Genomic DNA, 17,956 nt, shown 5'->3' on the forward strand with positions numbered 1-17,956 from the left:
TGGCTGCTCACACCTGTCATCCCAGCACTTGGGAGGTGGAGGCAGGAGGATCTTTGGCTTTGTAGGGAGTTAGAGGCTAGCCTGGTTTTCATGAGACTCTCCCAAAGCCAAAGCAATGTTAGAGAAAGAATAAGCCTGTGGCCCCGGAACAGCGCCACCAAATGGCAGCACCAAGAAAAGTCAGAGAGCAGCCCAGTCCCACTTCCTAAGACCCTGTGAGGAGACCGCCCCTCTTTCACCCTTCCAGGGCTGGCTTGGGACCTCTTTCCCTCCTCCCTGTGCTGGCCCCAGCTCATTTCCCTGCCGCTGGGGAAAACCCGAGGCTTCCACGGCTGCCCCTTGCTCTTCTGGCCTCGCTGTGCCCGTCCCTTGGGTCCCGGCCCCTGCTCCCGGCTTTCCCACTGCCGTCCACCTTGCCTCCTCTACCAGGAAGGCCTCCTATCTGCTTTGACAGGATCACAACCGTGAGGCCCCGAGAAGCCCAGCCCCTACCCACTGTGGTGTGAAAAGAGCCCGGGCTTCAAGGAGTCCGAAGCTGGAGGACACCTCACCAAACCCCACCAGCCCCACATCCACGTCTGGGATGTGTCCCGGTTCTAGTTAGGGAAATTGAGACACGGAGGTGAGAAGCAAAGGGGGTGCTGAATCCAACCGCTGCGGTTTGGGAGTGAGCCTGGCTTCCCCTCCACCCCTGTGGTAAATCCCCGGCCTCCGACACCGACACCGAGGCTCTGGCCACATCCCAGGTCCACATGAGGTAAGACAGACAGAAGACAGCTTTTAAATACTTCTCAGATTTATTGAGGTCACATGGACTGGGGGACAGAGCTGGCTCCACTCCAGGGGGTGCAGAGCTGGATCCAGCTGGAGGAAAAGCCTGGAAGGACCACCCTGCTCCAGACAGACTGGAGTGCAGAAGGGTAGCTCAAGGCTCAGCGCCCCTGAGCACCATGTGGATCCAATCCACGTACATGGACACCCGGGCGAAGAAGTCGGGGAACTGGAGGGAAGCGCATTCCCGGATCACGAAGGAGTCGACTCCGTGGAGAAAGCCATCACAGATCAAGGGGCCGCCCGAGTCTCCCTGAGGCAGAAGAGTGATCCGTCCCCAAGCTGACCGAAGTCGGCCTGGATGAGGCCACTTGGGAAGAGTCAAGCTCCACCAGAGGCCCCGCCCCACAATCACAGGCCACGCCTCCCACGGCCCAGCCCAGCACTCACGAAGCAAATGCCAGCTGCCCGCCGTGGCACCAGCGTGCACACGTTGTGTTCCCGGCACAGGAAGGTGACCACCGTGACGTTCAGCTCCTGCAGCACGCGTGGCGTGGGCGCGCGGGTGCCCAGGCGGCCCCAGCCCATGGCCAGGCACTGGGTGCCCTGGGCCAGAGACTGGCCCTGCTGGGGCAGCGAGGCCAGCGCCACCTTCTCGCCCAAGGAGGCTGGCCGGTTCAGCTGCAGAAAAGATGTGAGGGCTCCTCCCCACCCGCCACCCTAGGGACCTAACATCTCTTTCAGGCCGAGCACTTAAACAGCAACAGCTGAGTGGGGGCTCATGCCCTAAACCCAGCACTCGGGAGGCAGGCGGATCTCTGTGAGTTCGAGGCCAGCCTGGTCTACTGAGCGAGTTCCAGGACAGTTAGGGTTGTTACACAGACACCCTGTCTCAAAAAACAAAAACCAAACAAAAACTCAACTGAATACCCTGCTCAGTGGAGAGCTTTGAAGCTTTGTTGGTGGTCAGTCCCAGCTTCTCAGGAAAAACTCTCTGGAGAGAGCTGTCGGTTCGTACAGCATGATGCAGAGGGAAGGTTTCCCGCGGTGAGATTGACTGTTGTACACCCCCCCCCCCCCCCCCGTTAACCCTAATCCTGACCCAGACCCTAACTCAGGCTCCGTTTCTGACCATAACCCTAACATTGGCCATGGCCCCAACAGTAACCAAAACGTAGCCTCAACCCTAACCCTAACTGCGGCCACCAACCAAGCGCACCAGACAGGAAGCACAGCTGGGGCAGAAGCTGAGACACTGACACCTTCATGGTCCCGGCACGGCATAAAAGAGGTGCTCCCGGCCGGGCGGTGGTGGTGCACGCCTTTAATCCCAGCACTCGGGAGGCAGAGGCAGGCGGATCTCTGTGAGTTCGAGGCTAGCCTGGTCTACAAGAGCTAGTGCCAGGACAGGCTCCAAAGCTACAGAGAAACCCTGTCTCGAAAAACTAAAAAAAAAAAAAAAAAAAAAAAAAGAGGTGCTCCCGGTGTCTTCCGCGGGGCCGACCTACCTGAATGAGCAGTACATCATTGAGGTTCTCCTCAGGGTTGTAGTTGTTCTGGAAGACCTGAACGATGGTGAATTTCTGCTGCTCAGGCTCCTGGCTTTGCAGGTCGTGGGCACCCAGCACCACTGTCACCAGCTGCCAGGGGCTGTGGGGCCAGGGTCGTGGAATTTTGTCTGTTACAGGGACCCAGGCCCTCTCACCCCAGACCACGCCCCAGCCCCTCACTGGAGTCGTCTAGGTGAGAGGAAAGCTTTATGGTAGTTTCCTGGAGTAGAAACTGGGGCAGAGCTGAGGCCGGGAGAGAGGGAAAGGACTGGGAGGGGAAGTGACTACGGGGCACCCAGCCTGGTGGGTCAGCTAAGCCCTGCAGCCTTCTCACTGGCCCTGGCTGTTGTACTCACATGTCCTGCAGGCAGTGGGCAGCCGTCAGCACGTACCGCGGGTGGATCAGCGTGCCACCACAGAAGTGGCTCCCAGGGGACCTGCTCAGCTGCAGGGAGGCCATATAAGGCCGAGAATGGGGCTGAGCCTCACGTCCACCCACGATCTGGGAGGCCTGGACTGCACCTGAGGGAGGAAGGTTTCAGTCAGTGCTATGGCCTCAGGGAGACCCATGCCTGGGGAGGATTTGTGGGTCCTGGCTTGAATCTATGGTTATTATTTTGTGTCTCACTCTGTAGACCAGACTGGCCTCGAACTCACAGAGATCCTGCCCGTGCTGGGATTAAAGGCCTGCGCCACTAATCCCAGTTTCTGCAATTCTGCATTCCCTAGAAATCCCCCCCTACAGCAAGGGCCTCTGGGTAGCACAGTCATAGAGACTTCTAAGAGAAAACAATCAAGGGAGTGAAACTGGGCTGCAACTCAGTGGGCAGATCACTTGCTCAGCACCCATAAGGCCGTGGAACCCATCTCCAGCACCACAGAAAGCCAGCCCGGTGGTGGCAGCCTGCCATCCTAGTACGGGGAGGTGAGACTCGAGGCTCAGGAGCCCAAACTGGCTATAAAGTGAGTTCAAGGCCAATCTTGGCTACGTGAGACCCTGTCCAAAGACCTAGGCTTCTCCCTCTTCATCCTTCTCCTCCCAAGCACTTAGCCAAGGGGTGCCCTGGTCTCCCCAGCTGTGCCAGGAGAGTACTGGTTGATGGACAGACCCCTACTCACCGCTAAAGACCAGGGCAAGCAGGAGGAAGGGTTGAACCCAGCAGGGGGATGGGTGGTTTCTGGCCATGGCCAGGCTCCTGGCCCCCTGCTTGCTGAGCCCCTCTTATACCCAGCTCTGTGGGGAGCCGTTGAATGGTGGCTGAAGGCCGGCCGGGCTGGGTATTCCACTTCCTCCTTCCATTTTTGGGGCCCAGGGGAGTATGCAGTAAGGCAGGATAAAGGGGTCTCTCATGGAGGCCTGGGAAGCCAGCTGCCACCCAATGCATGCTGAGGGTCCTGGAAGAGGCCTTGACTGACAGCCACAGGGCCCTGTGATCCAATTGGTCATATCCTGCCTGGGTTTTCTCTTTAGGGATCATTATTATTTCTCCTTAGTGTGGTAGTGTGTGTTCCCTTTCTGCAGTGGTTGGCTTTGAACTCCCCTCTGCCCTGCCCCAGCCTCCTCTTTGAGGCTGGAGAGATGGTTCAGTGGTTAAGAGCACTGCCTGCTCTTCCAAAGGTCCTGAGTTCAATTCCCAGCAACCACATGGTGGCTCACAACCATCTGTAATGAGATCTGTTTCCCTCTTCTGTCATGCAGGGATACATACATAATAAATTAATAAATCTTTAAAAAAATAACTAGCTTTTTTCTGTTTCTTTCTCTCACTTTTATTTTTGTGCAGGCAGATGTGTAGACACATAGATGCCTGAGGTGGCCAAGACATGTCCCTCAGGTCTTCACCGCCTGACACAGAGGCAGGACTTGCCTACTCACTAGCTGCTGCTTGCGGTGGAGTGGGGAATCCCTGTCGTTGCCTGGCCCTGCTCCCACCCAAACTTGGGAATACAAGCAGGGAGTTCTTCACCAGGTGTGGGACAGGGACAGTTCTGAGGACCAGAATCCCAATCCTCTCTTGTGCCACAAGCACTTGACCCACTGAGCTATCTCCCAGCCCCCTTCCCTTTACTTCACTTCCCTTCCCATCACCCCCCCCCCCTTTGTTAAATCTCAGGATGACCCAGAACTCATATCAACCCTCCTGCCTCCATTTCTCAAGTGCTGGGATCACAGGGCAAATATATCCATTTATTATAAAACAGTCTAAACTCAGAATGCTGGAATATAGCTAATGGAATGGGGGATGGTGAAGTATTTGCCTAGGATGTGAGACCCTGGGTTCCACCCCAGTACTACAAAAATTAATTCTTTCCTTCCTACATGCCTCTCTCTCTCTCTCTCTCTTTCTCTCCCCCTCCCGTGTGTGTGTGTGTGTGTGTGTGTGTGTGTGTGTGCGCGCGCGTGCACGTGTGTCAAAGGACATCTCTTAGAAGTCAATTCTTCCCTCCCATATATGAGTCTCTGGTAGTGAACTGAGGTAGTCGGGTTTGGCAGCAAATGCCTTTCCCCTTTGAGCCGTCTTGACAGCCCACAAATAAAGAAGTTAATTAATTAAATTGAGTTAAAATAATAAACCACACAAAGAGAAAGAAACCACAGACTAGTTAGACTGGAAATAGGAGAGAGAAAGAGAGAGAGAGAGAGAGAGAGAGAGAGAGAGAGAGAGAGAGAGAGAGAGAGAGAAAGGTTCTGTGGTTTTTTCGTTTTGAAATGTAGCCTCCTCGCTGGCAGAGGTCCACGGGGTTCCAGGACAACTTCTTACACAACCCAACGGCTAGGGAGACTCTGGGCCCAGTGTTGGTTCAGAGTAATGGCACCATCCAAAGTTCTTCCTCATCCCACACCTCCTCCTGCTTGAGCTCATGAGGCTGAGACACCAGTGTCTTCTGATCTTCAGGGAGACTCCTTAGTGACCTTCCATCGCTCGGGTGGCACGGCGTGTCCCGTCCTGGGGAGGGCTGAATGGAGCTTCTGTTTTTGGACATTTCTGAGACAAAATCTCATGTAGACCAGGCTGGCCCCCAACTCATAGAGCTGTGTTTGCCTTTGTCTCCTGAGTGCTGGGGTTAGGACTGGTCCAGCCTCCTGGATGCTGGGATTACAGCAGAGTTTTAGGATACGATGTTTAAGATCAAGCCCTTGATCTTAAACCAGCCCAGGCTCCCTAGCCACTGCTGACATCCAGATCTCTCATAGGCCATATGGCCACCAGAGCCCAGCTCCTCATAGCCATGTGGAGATTCCACCTGGAAGACCCCAAATCCTCCTCCCCCACTCATCCCCTGCCGGTCACACTGGTTGCCACAGCTTCCTCCTTCTCCCAGGACCTTCCTTCAACACTAGAATTCCTAAGAGGTCACCCAAGCTCCTCTCCTACTGACAGGGAAACTGAGCCCAAGGCTCCCCTAGGTCTCTGTGTCCCCCTCTGGGTTTCTCTACTGCTGCTTTCCTGTGCCCTGTGCCCCAAGAACTATGGTGAAGGGCTGCCCCAGGGGGATTGGCCCACCCCTTTCCCTGAACACCGGTGGACAGTGATGTCCTTGAGCCTGCGTGGGCCACTTTTACCATCCTCTCTGTAACTTGTTTGTTTCCATTTTTGAAATGGAGACTCTGTAGCCCAGGCTGTGCTGGAACTCACTCTGTAGACCAGGCTGGCCTCAAACTCAGAGATCCGCCTGCCTCTTCCTCCCAAGTGCTTTTTTTTGAGACACAGTCTGACTGCAGTACAGTCTGTAGCCCAGGCTAGACTGGAACTCACAACAATCCCGCCTCATCTTCTGGGGTGTGGGATGACAGGAATGGACCTGCCACACCAAATACTTTTTCTTTTCTTTGATTTTCTTTTTCAAGATAGGCTTCTCTGTAGCTTTGGAGGTTGCCCTGGAACTAGCTCCTATAGGCCAGACTGGTCTTGAATTCACAGAGATCCTCCTGCCTCCTGCCTCCAGAGTGCTGGGATTTAAGGTGTGCACCACCACCGCCTGGCTGTTTTTGGTTTTGTTTTAAGACAGGGTCTTGCTGTGCAGCCCAGGAGTTATTTAAACTCATAGCAATTCTCCTGCCTCATCTGCCCAAGAGCAGCACACCACCATGCCTGGCTTCATGCAGGGCACCTCTGTGGAGCAGGAACATCTGCTGTGTGTGGCCACTAGGCCTGGAACTTGCTGTTCCCATAAGGAGACTCTGAACCTTGAGCTGAGCTTGAGTTTGGGAAAACAAACACTGAGTAATGGGATGGACAGAGAGCAGAGCAGGAGCAGTGGTGTGGGCAGTGGAGGGGCAGTGGGGGAGCAGTGGTGTGGGCAGTGGAGGGGCAGTGGTGTGGGCAGTGGAGGGGCAGTGGTGTGGGCAGTGGAGGGGCAGTGGGGGAGCAGTGGTGTGGGCAGTGGAGGGGCAGTGGAGGGGCAGTGGGGGAGCAGTGGGGTGGGCAGTGGAGGGGCAGTGGTGTGGGCAGTGGGGGAGCAGTGGTGTGGGCAGTGGAGGGGCAGTGGTGTGGGCAGTGGGGGAGCAGTGGTGTGGGCAGTGGAGGGGCAGTGGTGTGGGCAGTGGGGTGGGCAGTGGTGTGGGCAGTGGAGGGGCAGTGGTGTGGGCAGTGGTGTGGGCAGTGGTGTGGGCAGTGGGGTGGGCAGTGGGGGAGCAGTGGGGTGGGCAGTGGAGGGGCAGTGGTGTGGGCAGTGGAGGGGCAGTGGTGTGGGCAGTGGGGTGGGCAGTGGGGGAGCAGTGGGGTGGGCAGTGGAGGGGCAGTGGTGTGGGCAGTGGTGTGGGCAGTGGAGGGGCAGTGGTGTGGGCAGTGGGGGAGCAGTGGTGTGGGCAGTGGGGGAGCAGTGGTGTGGGCAGTGGAGGGGCAGTGGAGGGGCAGTGGGGTGGGCAGTGGTGTGGGCAGTGGAGGGGCAGTGGTGTGGGCAGTGGTGTGGGCAGTGGGGGAGCAGTGGGGTGGGCAGTGGAGGGGCAGTGGAGGGGCAGTGGGGTGGGCAGTGGTGTGGGCAGTGGAGGGGCAGTGGTGTGGGCAGTGGGGGAGCAGTGGTGTGGGCAGTGGGGGAGCAGTGGTGTGGGCAGTGGTGTGGGCAGTGGGGTGGGCAGTGGGGGAGCAGTGGAGGGGCAGTGGTGTGGGCAGTTGGGTGGGCAGTGGAGGGGCAGTGGGGGAGCAGTGGTGTGGGCAGTGGTGTGGGCAGTGGGGGAGCAGTGGTGTGGGCAGTGGTGTGGGCAGTGGTGTGGGCAGTGGAGGGGCAGTGGTGTGGGCAGTGGTGTGGGCAGTGGGAGAGCAGTGGTGTGGGCAGTGGTGTGGGCAGTGGTGTGGGCAGTGGGGGAGCAGTGGGGTGGGCAGTGGTGTGGGCAGTGGGGGAGCAGTGGGGTGGGCAGTGGTGTGGGCAGTGGGGGAGCAGTGGGGTGGGCAGTGGTGTGGGCAGTGGGGGAGCAGTGGGGTGGGCAGTGGGGGAGCAGTGGGGTGGGCAGTGGGGGAGCAGTGGTGTGGGCAGTGGGGTAGCAGTGGGGTGGGCAGTGGGGTGGGCAGTGGGGGAGCAGTGGGGTGGGCAGTGGTGTGGGCAGTGGGGGAGCAGTGGTGTGGCAGTGGAGGGGCAGTGGTGTGGGCAGTGGTGTGGGCAGTGGGGGAATTAGTGGGGTGGGCAGGACACTAGAGCAGGGTGGACACTGTAGGTGCTCCATGGATCAACTCTCCATGCTCTTCAGATGACCTTGTGCTTACTCCCTTGCCCTGCATTTTGCCTGTTTCCCTGTTTGCTCGTGTGCCCTTTGAGCTGCCCACTTTGTTTTTGTGTTTGTTTGTTTGTTTTTGTTCTGGTTTTGGTTTTTTGAGACAGGGTTTCTCTGTAGCCCTGGCTGTCCTGGAACTTGCTATGTAGACCAGGCTGACCTCAAACTCACAGAGTACTGAGATTAAAGGCCTACGCCACCACCACCGCCCAGGCCTGGTTTTGTTTTTTGGAAACAGGATCATTCGGTCCTGCTCTCCCCAGCGCTGGGGTTAGATATGACACCATGGATGGATTTTTATGTGGGTGCTGGGGATTTGAACGAGGTCCTCCTGCCTCCTGCTTGTAGCACGACCGGCTAACCCCAGCTTAGTTCTTTTTTTTTGTTTGTTTGTTTTGTTTTTTTTGTTTTGTTTTGTTTTTCGAGACAGGGTTTCTCTGTGGTTTTGGAGCCTGTCCTGGAACTAACTCTTGTAGACCAGGCTGGTCTCGAACTCACAGAGATCCGCCTGCCTCTGCCTCCCAAGTGCTGGGATTAAAGGCGTGCGCCACCACAGCCAGGCCCCCAGTTTAGTTCTTATTTTAAGACAATGTCTTACTATGTAGCCGTAGCTCAGGGAATCCCAAGTGTCTGTTAGGGATCTGGTATACAGTAAGCTCACTCACTATACCGACAGAATGATTTCCTAACTTCTCTGGGCCTCGGTTTGCTCCAACTGGGATGCGGTGGCTACCTTACTGGGCTGCCTCTGTCGAGCCAGCGCTGTCTAGGTGCTTTTATCCTCCAGGCCATCGGCTGTATAGGGTCAGGCGGGTGGGTGAAGCAGGCCTGAAGGTTGGATGGAGAATAGGAGGGGCGGGGACGAGGGGGAAAGTAGAGTGAGGGCAGCCCCTCCACCCGGGAGTCTTTGTCTCTTTTCCCTCAGGCGCCCAGGGACCTCACCATGGCAACCGACTCCAGCGAGCAGCGGGCACGGAAGACGTGGGGGCCCGAGGACTCGGCGACTGTGAGACGCAGGGAGATGATTTGGGGCCGCGGGACTTCGCCTTCCCCACACTCCGCCGCCCGCCCCTAGGTCCCTGAGACTGATCGTGCGCGCGCAAGGCGCACGGAGGGCGCGTTCCAGGGGCAGAGGGCAGAGAAGGGACCCGGATTGCGATCCCCCGCGGGGCCGGAGACCCTGAGACCCGCAGAGCCGGAGGCGGAGGCGCCCTAGCCGGGGGCGGGGCCGGGGCGGGGCCGGGGCGGCTGCAGAGTCCACAGACAAAGAGCCCGCGCCCCGCGCACCGCTCCCGGCCTCGCGTCCCTCCCACGCGGGGACCCGGGCTTTGTGTCCGCGCTCTGCGGCGGACTCCGCCCTCCCAGGTGAGCGAGCCGTCTGCGCTCCTGCATCCTCCTTTCCCAAGTACCCTCCTTCCGCTTCAGCCTCAGTTTCCCCGGGCGGCTTTGTCTATCCCTTGTGTCGCCACGTGGGAACTCCATCTGCGCACCTCCTGGTTTCCAGCGCGCCTTTGTCCCCTGCAACCTCGGCCTACAGCGCCCGCGTCACCATGATTGCTATGAAGGAGAAGAATAAAACGCCGAAGGACAGCATGACGCTCTTGCCTTGCTTTTATTTCGTAGAGGTGAGTTGGGGAGGGGGGGCACGGAGATAGGTTTCCATGGCGTGGAGCTTAAGACACCGTCGCCTCCACGCTGCGGGGACAGGAGCCTGCACCGCGGAACCACGGCACCTGAAGCTGGGTTGGGGATAAGGCTGGGTCCAAGAAGCAGGGCTCTGCAGGTCGAGTAGGAGTTCCAGAAATGCAGAAGGGTCCTTTAGACTGTGGGAACAGACAAGGAAAATGCTAGGATGGTGGGCTTTCTTTGAAGGACATGGGTGAGAAGCTAGGTCTGAAAATTGGGGCATGATGGTGAACAAGCCCCAACTGGGGAGGGTGGGTGCTGGGGACTTGGCCCTACAGCACCTTGGATGTATCTAAGCCCTCTTCTGCTAATGGTGAGGCTGCGTGCCGCCCCCCAAGACTAGCCAGCTGTGGTGCAGAACTGAGGGGTCTAAAAATAGAAGACAATACATGCATTCACTTGGTGCATACTAAGTGTGGATGATGGCGGTTTTTCTCTGAATGACAGGATTCGGATGGGGACAGAAGCTGGGTGACAGACAAGCCCCGGGTCAGCCTGGAGCCCAGCTTCGTCCCCAAAGCGGATCCCTCCCCGCAGGTGACCCTGTGTGGGCCTCAGGTGACCCTGTGTGGGCCACAGAGCAATTGGGGGAATGCTTAATTAAGTTCCAACATGACAATAGATTAACCAGACCCTCAGGCTGACTCTCATTAGAATCCTTTGAAATCCTTCCAGAAATTGCTTACAGCTATTTTGTTCTTGCTCATTTAAAATTATTTTCATGATTGTCTTTAGTACTGGCAACAGAATCCAGATCTGGACCTTGCCAGATCTGAGCTCCACCCTGACCACGCCCCCAGCCCCTCACTGGGAATTCTAGGAGGGGGCTGCACCCTGACCACGCCCCCAGCTCCTCATGGGGGAGTCTAGGCAGGGCTCCATTACTGACCACGCCCACCGCCCCTCACTGGGGGGGATGCTTGGAGTGGGGCATCCCTGACCACATGCCCAGCCCCTCACTATAGGAATCTAGGCAGGACCCTACCTCTGACCATACCCCCAGCCCCTCCCTTGTGGATTCTGGGTGAGACTCTACCCCACGATCACTCTCCCAGGAGGCCCCTCTGCTCTGACCACGCCCCCTAGACCCTCACTGCGGGCCTTCTGGATGGGAGCTCAGTTCCTCAGCCTCATTCTGAATTTTCACTCTGTAGCTCAGGCTGGATGGAAACTTGATTGTATTCCATGTTAGGCTCAAACTCAGCCTTCCTGTCTCTGCCTCCCTGGTGCTGGGACGCTGTGATAGCGCAGACCACCATGCGGTGCTAAGGTGGGTGGTGAGAGCTCACTCCACAGTCATAGGATGACAGCAGGTGTCTTCCTCCATTGCTCTTTGACTGGGTCCGTCATGGGGGTCTCCATGGCCTCACCTGGTAGTACCCAAGTTACAGGCAGCACCCACCTTGCCTGGTGCTGGAGACTTGAACTTGGGTCCTGGCACCTGGAAAGGAAGTGTTCTTCCCCTAAGGACAACTTCTTCTCATTTTATTATTTTAAGGTTTTCCTCTTTAACATAAGGTCTTCTTTTTAAAGGTTTTTAAATATTCTTTTTTTTTTTTTAAGTTTTTCGAGCAGGGTTTCTCTATGGTTTTGGAGCCTGTCCTGGAACTAGCTCTTGTAGACCAGGCTGGTCTCGAACTCACAGAGATCCTCCTGCCTCTGCCTCCCTAGTGCTGGGATTAAAGGCGTGCGCCACCACCGCCCGGCTTTAAATATTGTTAGTGTGTGTGTGTGTGTGTTTGTGTGTGCCCGTGCGCGCGTGTGTGGTGGCGGGAGTGTGGAGGTTCAGAGGAGGGGTTTCAGGAGCCGGCTCTTCACTCCCACCATGTGGTCTATGCTCGGCAGCAGGCAGGCTCCGCACTGAGAAGGGTTTTTGTGCAGGGAGGACCTGACTTGTGCACACGAGGTCCTCTACCCCACACCTGCACACTAACTTGTTTCTGAATCTTCATTTTCACACAGACCTGGATGAGCCTGCATTGTTCCCCCAATGGAGGAGCAGGCTGAGAAGCCCTCGAAGAACAGATGCTGGGAAGAGGGTAGTTTGTTAGAGACTCTTTGTTTGCTTTGGAGCCTGTCCTGGAACTAGCTCTGTAGACCAGGCTGGCCTTGAACTCACAGAGATCCGCCTGCCTCTTGAGTGCCGGGATTAAAGGCGTGCGCCACCACTGCCCAGCAAGACTGGTTCTCTTTAAGTAGCCCAAGTTGATCCAGAACTCAGATTTGTTCTTCGGCCACGGCCTTCAGAGGGAAGTGCAGCATCTCACACGCCCTGCTGTGTTTGCCCACATTGGTGCTGGCACCCTGAGTGAGCAGCAGATCTTAACCAAAGCGTGGGCCTTAGGCTGTCTTCGCTTGGCTGTTGCTTTATTTTCAGTACAGATGGAGCCAAGGCTCCAACACACCCTGTAAATAAAGAATCCTATGGGCTGACGGGCAGCTGTGATAAAGACTCCTGCCAGCAAACCCGACAACTCGAGTTCTATCCCTACGACTGGCACAAAAGCTATGCTGATTCCCACAGTAGGTCTGACTTCCTCACCACCCAATAATGGAAAGGGAAAGGCTAGCCTGGCGGTGGTGGCACACACCTTTAATCCCAGCGCTCGGGAGGCAGAGGCAGGCGGATCTCTATGAGTTCAAGACCAGCCTGGTCTACAAGAGCTAGTTCCAGGACAGGCTCCAAAGCAATACAGAGAAACCCTGTCTCAAAAACAAAAAAGCAAGCAAGGAAGGAAGAAAGAAAGGAAGGAAGGCAGGGACAGGCTGGGTGTGGTGATGAATGCCTAGAGGAGGTTGTATCTCTGAGTTCTAGGCCAGCCTGATCTACAGAGTGAGTTCCAGGCCAGCCAGGGCTGTTACACAGGGAAACTCTGTCTCAGAAAGAAAGAGGGGAAGGGAGAGGGAAGGGGTGTGCGCGTCTGTGTGTGCTGTGGAACAATCCTTTGCTACATTAGTATGTGTTACTCTCATTGGTTAATAAAAAGCTGACAGAAAGTTAGGTGGGAAAACGAAATTGAGAATGACGGGAAGGAGGAGGGTGGAGTCAGGAGGAAGGCCAGTCAGCTATCCGTGGAACAAGTAGGTCGTGTAGAAAATGAGGTAACAAGCCATGAGCCACATGGCAAAGCATAAATAGAAATACGCGTTAATTTAAGTGTAAGAGTTAGGTACTAACAAGCCTGAGCTATTGGCCGAGCCTTTATAATTGGCATTCAGCCTCTGAGCTGGTTCCTGGGGGTGGGGCAGTTCAGACAGGAAACCTTCATCTACAGGCAAGGGAGTTTATTTCCTCACCTGACACAGGTCAGCCACAACCCACTACATCCTGTATGAGTTGTTTTAAAACTATGGGCACACTCTTCATGTAACCCGCTGAACACTGTCTTGTGTGTGTAGCCAGTTCCATTACATACTGAAATGTAGCAGACTTTCTTTGGGCCACCAGCCAGCCCCCAAACGCCAACACAGAGACTGTTATTAGTTAGATCGCTCTTATAACTTATCTTGTTTCTCCTCGTCTATGTTTGCCTTGGGGCTTTTTACCTCTTTCATTCTGTACGTCCTGCGGTGGCTGCCTGGCCCCAGACCTGTCCCTCTTTCTCCCTCATTCTGTTCTCCTTCCCCTCTCTCCTGAGCCTAGATTTCTCCTCCTCCTTATTCTCTCTACCCTCCAACCCAGCGATCTCTCTCCTGCCTAGCTATTGACCGTCCAACTTTTTGTTTTGTTTTGCTTTGTTTCTTGAGACAGGGTTTCTCTTGTAGCCCTATCTGTCCTGGAACTCACGCTGTAGACCAGGCTGGCCTCGAACTCACAGAGATCTGCCTGTTCCTGCCTCTGGAGTGCTGGGATTAAAGGTGCACACCACTCCCCCACGCCCAGTATCCAGGATTTATTTATTTACTGAAAATAGAGTTTCAGTACGTAGCTCTGACTGACTTTGCCTCTGTCTCCCAGGTGCCAGGATTAAAGGTGCGCCCTGCCCTATTCTGACTATACTGATAAATTATGTATCTGTGTTGATGGATGTTTGCCATGAGCACTACATGCATGCAGGAGCCTGTGGAGGTCAGAAGAGGACACAGAAGCCCCTAGAACTAGATTACAGAAGGTTGTGAGCTGTCCTGTGGGTGCCAGGAATTGAACTCCAATCTGGAAAAGCTGGCAACATTCCTACCATTCCACACCATTTCTCCAGCCCTTGGCTTACACACACACACACACACACACACACACACACACACACACACACACATTTGTTGTTGTTTTTTCAAGACAGTGTTTCTCTGTGTAGTAGCCCTGGCTGTTCTGGAATTCACCCTGTAGAATAGGCTAGACATGAACTCTCAGAGATTCGCCTGCCTCTGCCTCCAAGTGCTGGGGTTAAAGGCGTGCGCCATCACCACCACCGACCATATTCATTCCCTTTTTGCATCCCAGGCAGATGTCACCCATTTTATTCCTCTACCTCAGACCTCTTGTACAGAAGGAGATCAATAAATACTCCCAGCCGGGCGATGGTGGCGCACGCCTTTAATCCCAGCACTCGGGAGGCAGAGGTAGGCGGATCTCTGTGAGTTCGAGACCAGCCTGGGCTACAGAGCTAGTTCCAGGACAGGCTCCAAAGCCACAGAGAAACCCTGTCTCGAAAAAACCAAAAAAAATAAAAACAAGAAATAAATACTCCTTAACCTGAGGCAAACTGCCCACCCCTGTCACTCAGCGTTAGGAGACTGAGGCAGGAGGATCAGGAGTTCAGGGCCATCCTCAGTTATGCTGTGAGTCTGAGGTCAGCCTGGGACGTGGATGCTCCTTGGATGCTAGCCCAGCTCCCTCATCCACTTCCCCAGGTCCTTTCAATGACAGTTATTTCCCTGCTTGGGTCCCAGGGTACCACCTTCAGGAGCCATGGCTCCCTGTTCTTTGGAAGTACTGACACGGGCATCATACTCTGGGTGGTGGAGACATACGCCGGGTTGGTACAGAGGCCTCAGGCATGAATGAGAGACCTCATCACCAGCCACATGCTGGGTGCCATTTGAAGCTGCATAGGGAAATGCCACTAGGGAAGCTGCTCTAAGTAAGACAGGACTTACTAAGTAAGCCTGGTCAAGGAGCAGCCGAAAGGAGAGGGCTATAAACTGAATATATGTATGTGTGTATGTATGATAAATGGATGAACAGATGAGTGGTGGGTGGGTGGGCGGACGGACAGACGGGCGGGCAGACGGACAGACGGGCGGGTGGGTGGATGGATTTATAGGTGGACAAATGGATGGTTAGGTAGGTGGATGAATAGAGGGGTGGGTGGGTGGGTGGATGCTGGCTGAATGGATGGGTCGGTAGATGGACAGATGGCTGAGTGGATAGACAGGATACATAGTGGACGGATGGATAGGTGGTGGGTGAGTGGCAGATGGATCTGAGTACCGAGGGAGCCCTTGTGTGGCTGAGCCGTTTCCTGGCTGTGCAATGGCTCTCCCTTTGCGGCATAGCTGGTTGCAGAAATGGATCTCTGTGCCATCCTAAGGCTGTGGTGGGACGGCCGGTGACTTGGACCACCATCTGCCTCCCCCAAGCTGCCTATCGTGGCTTCCTCCATTGTGTCCTTGTACTTCCTGGAGCTGACTGACCTGTTCAAGCCGGCCAAGGTGGGCTTCCAGTGCTACGACCGCTCGCTGTCCATGCCCTATGTGGAGACCAATGAGGAGCTGATCCCACTGCTCATGCTGCTGAGTCTGGCCTTTGCGGCACCCGCGGCATCTGTGAGTAGCCTGTACCAGGACCCTGGGTGCTTGGGTCTCTCACTGTGACCCTGCCTGACCTGCCTGTCCCTGGGGGGGGGCAGATCATGGTTGGCGAAGGCCTGGTTTACTGCCTGCAGTCCCGGCTGTGGGGCCGTGGCCCAGGGGGCACCGAGGGCAGCATCAATGCAGGTGGCTGCAATTTCAACTCCTTCCTCAGGCGGACAGTGCGCTTTGTAGGTGAGTGACTGTGGGCTCCCTGATCCTGCCTTAATGTCCATTCGTGGGGGCGGCTACAGAGTGGATGGGCTTTTGGGGGAACACTCTTCCCCTGCTCCTTTCCCCTGGCCTGGCCCTCTCGCCCTCAGGTGTGCACGTGTTTGGCCTGTGTGCCACGGCTCTGGTGACCGATGTCATCCAGCTGGCCACCGGCTACCACACGCCTTTCTTCCTAACCGTCTGCAAACCCAATTACACTCTGCTGGGCACATCCTGTGAGGCGAACCCTTACATCACTCAGGACATCTGCTCTGGTCACGACACCCATGCCATCCTGTCGGCACGGTGAGCTGGACCCCAAGCCCTGCAGTGACCTTAGGGAAGCAGGTTGCCCCTAGTCCAGCAGGGTTGACATCGTGCCTCTTGCAGGAAAACCTTCCCGTCTCAGCACGCCACTCTGTCGGCCTTTGCCGCTGTCTACGTGTCGGTGAGTGATGCGCCCAGTGCTGTGCCCTCTGTGGGCAGTAGGCACAACCTGACCTCCCTATGTATCGGCCCAGATGTACTTCAATTCAGTCATCTCGGACACCACCAAGCTGCTGAAGCCCATCCTTGTGTTTGCCTTTGCCATCGCTGCTGGCGTCTGTGGCCTCACCCAGATCACCCAGTACCGCAGCCACCCTGTAGATGTCTACGCTGGCTTTCTTATTGGTGCCGGCATCGCTGCCTACCTGGTGAGAGTGGGGGCTGACGAGGAGGTCTGAGGGAGGAGGCTGAGTGGCAAGAGGCTGGGGTGTGAAGGAAGGCTTCTCCCACTGGTTCTGCATGCACCTATCCTCAGAATGATGGTGCCTCCCTGTGGCCTGCAGGTACTGTCCCCTGCTGGGTAGCAGGCCTCATGCAAATCCTTATCCCTAGGCCTGCCATGCAGTGGGCAACTTCCAGGCACCACCTGCAGAGAAGGTGCCTCTGCCAGCTCCTGCCAAGGACGCCTTGCGAGCTCTGACACAGCGGGGTCATGAGTCCATGTATCAGCAGAATAAGTCTGTCAGCACCGATGAGCTGGGCCCTCCGGGGAGGCTAGAGGGTGTGCCACGGCCTGTGGCCCGAGAGAAGACATCTCTTGGCAGCCTGAAGCGGGCTAGTGTGGATGTGGACCTGCTGGCCCCACGCAGCCCCATGGGCAAGGAGGGCATGGTCACCTTCAGCAACACACTGCCCCGCGTCAGCACGCCTTCGCTGGATGACCCTGCACGGCGCCACATGACCATCCACGTGCCCCTCGATGCCTCCCGCTCCAAGCAGCTAATCAGTGAGTGGAAGCAGAAGTCCCTGGAGGGCCGTGGCCTGGGACTACCCGATGAGGGCAGCCCCGTGCACCTGCGGGCCCCAGCGGAGCCCATGGCAGAGGAAGAGGAGGAGGAGGAGGAAGAGGAGGAGGAAGAGGAGGAGGAAGGGCCTGTGCCACCCTCACTCTACCCCACTGTCCAGGCTCGTCCAGGGCTTGGGCCCAGAGTCATTCTTCCTCCAAGGCCAGGGCCCCAACCTCTTGTGCACATCCCTGAAGAAGGAGTGCAGGCTGGAGCTGGCCTGTCACCCAAGAGCAGCTCATCAGTGCGGGCTAAATGGCTGTCAATGGCTGAGAAGGGCGGGGCCCCAGTGGCTGTGGCTCCATCACAGCCACGGGTGGTCAACCCACCTAGGCTTCTGCAGGTCATTGCCATGTCCAAGGCAGCAGGGGGCCCGAAGGCTGAGACGGCCTCATCCTCCAGCGCCAGCTCAGACTCCTCACAATACCGCTCCCCATCAGACCGAGACTCTGCCAGCATTGTCACCATCGATGCACACGCGCCCCACCACCCCGTGGTGCACCTGTCTGCGGGCAGCACACCCTGGGAATGGAAGGCCAAAGTTGTGGAGGGCGATGGCTCCTACGAGCTGGGCTTTCGAAGTAGCTGCAAACAGCCTGGCATGGGTTCGGGGTCTCCAGTTAGTGATGTGGACCAGGAGGAGGCCCGATTTGGGGCGGTTGCCACTGTTAACCTTGCCACTGGGGAGGGGCTGCCCCCTCAAGGCTCAACTGATGGCGCCCTAGGTGCAAGCAGCCGTGAATCCACCATGAGGCGCCAGGTGGGTGGCTTGGGGGACCGGGAAATGGAAGCTGAGGCAGAAAGTTACTATAGGAGGATGCAGGCCCGCAGGTACCAGGACTAAACCTGGTTTGGGGGAGGGAATGACATGGGACGCCAATAAAGGCTGACGTGACACTATCCTG

At 56.5% G+C, this 17,956-nt stretch overlaps 2 protein-coding genes across 3 annotated transcripts; one reads left to right on the forward strand and one right to left on the reverse strand.

The window, feature by feature from the left end:
- Positions 1–775: 775 nt before the first annotated feature.
- Positions 776–9,206, reverse strand: LOC142851673 (myeloblastin). The gene is made up of 5 exons (XM_075975591.1): positions 8,974–9,206; positions 2,678–2,843; positions 2,280–2,421; positions 1,222–1,452; positions 776–1,084 (listed from the first exon to the last, which is right to left on the reverse strand). Exons 2-5 carry the CDS (start codon positions 2,779–2,781, stop codon positions 926–928), a joined length of 636 nt encoding a protein of 211 aa, XP_075831706.1. The 5' UTR covers positions 2,782–2,843; positions 8,974–9,206; the 3' UTR covers positions 776–925.
- Positions 9,207–9,259: 53 nt separating this feature from the next.
- Positions 9,260–17,951, forward strand: Plppr3 (phospholipid phosphatase related 3). Of its 2 annotated transcripts, none has more exons than XM_075975587.1 (8): positions 9,260–9,396; positions 9,536–9,656; positions 15,298–15,483; positions 15,567–15,702; positions 15,831–16,026; positions 16,111–16,168; positions 16,242–16,415; positions 16,600–17,951. In XM_075975587.1, the coding sequence occupies exons 2-8, from the start codon at positions 9,582–9,584 to the stop codon at positions 17,893–17,895; spliced, it is 2,121 nt and encodes a 706-aa protein (XP_075831702.1). In that variant the 5' UTR covers positions 9,260–9,396; positions 9,536–9,581; the 3' UTR covers positions 17,896–17,951. The 2 variants fall into 2 exon arrangements, with proteins under 2 accessions (XP_075831702.1, XP_075831703.1); XM_075975588.1 differs by having other exon boundaries at positions 15,603–15,702.
- Positions 17,952–17,956: the final 5 nt, after the last annotated feature.

This window comes from Microtus pennsylvanicus, chromosome 6 (assembly GCF_037038515.1).
Source record: "Microtus pennsylvanicus isolate mMicPen1 chromosome 6, mMicPen1.hap1, whole genome shotgun sequence".
Taxonomy (NCBI): Eukaryota; Metazoa; Chordata; class Mammalia; order Rodentia; family Cricetidae; genus Microtus; species Microtus pennsylvanicus.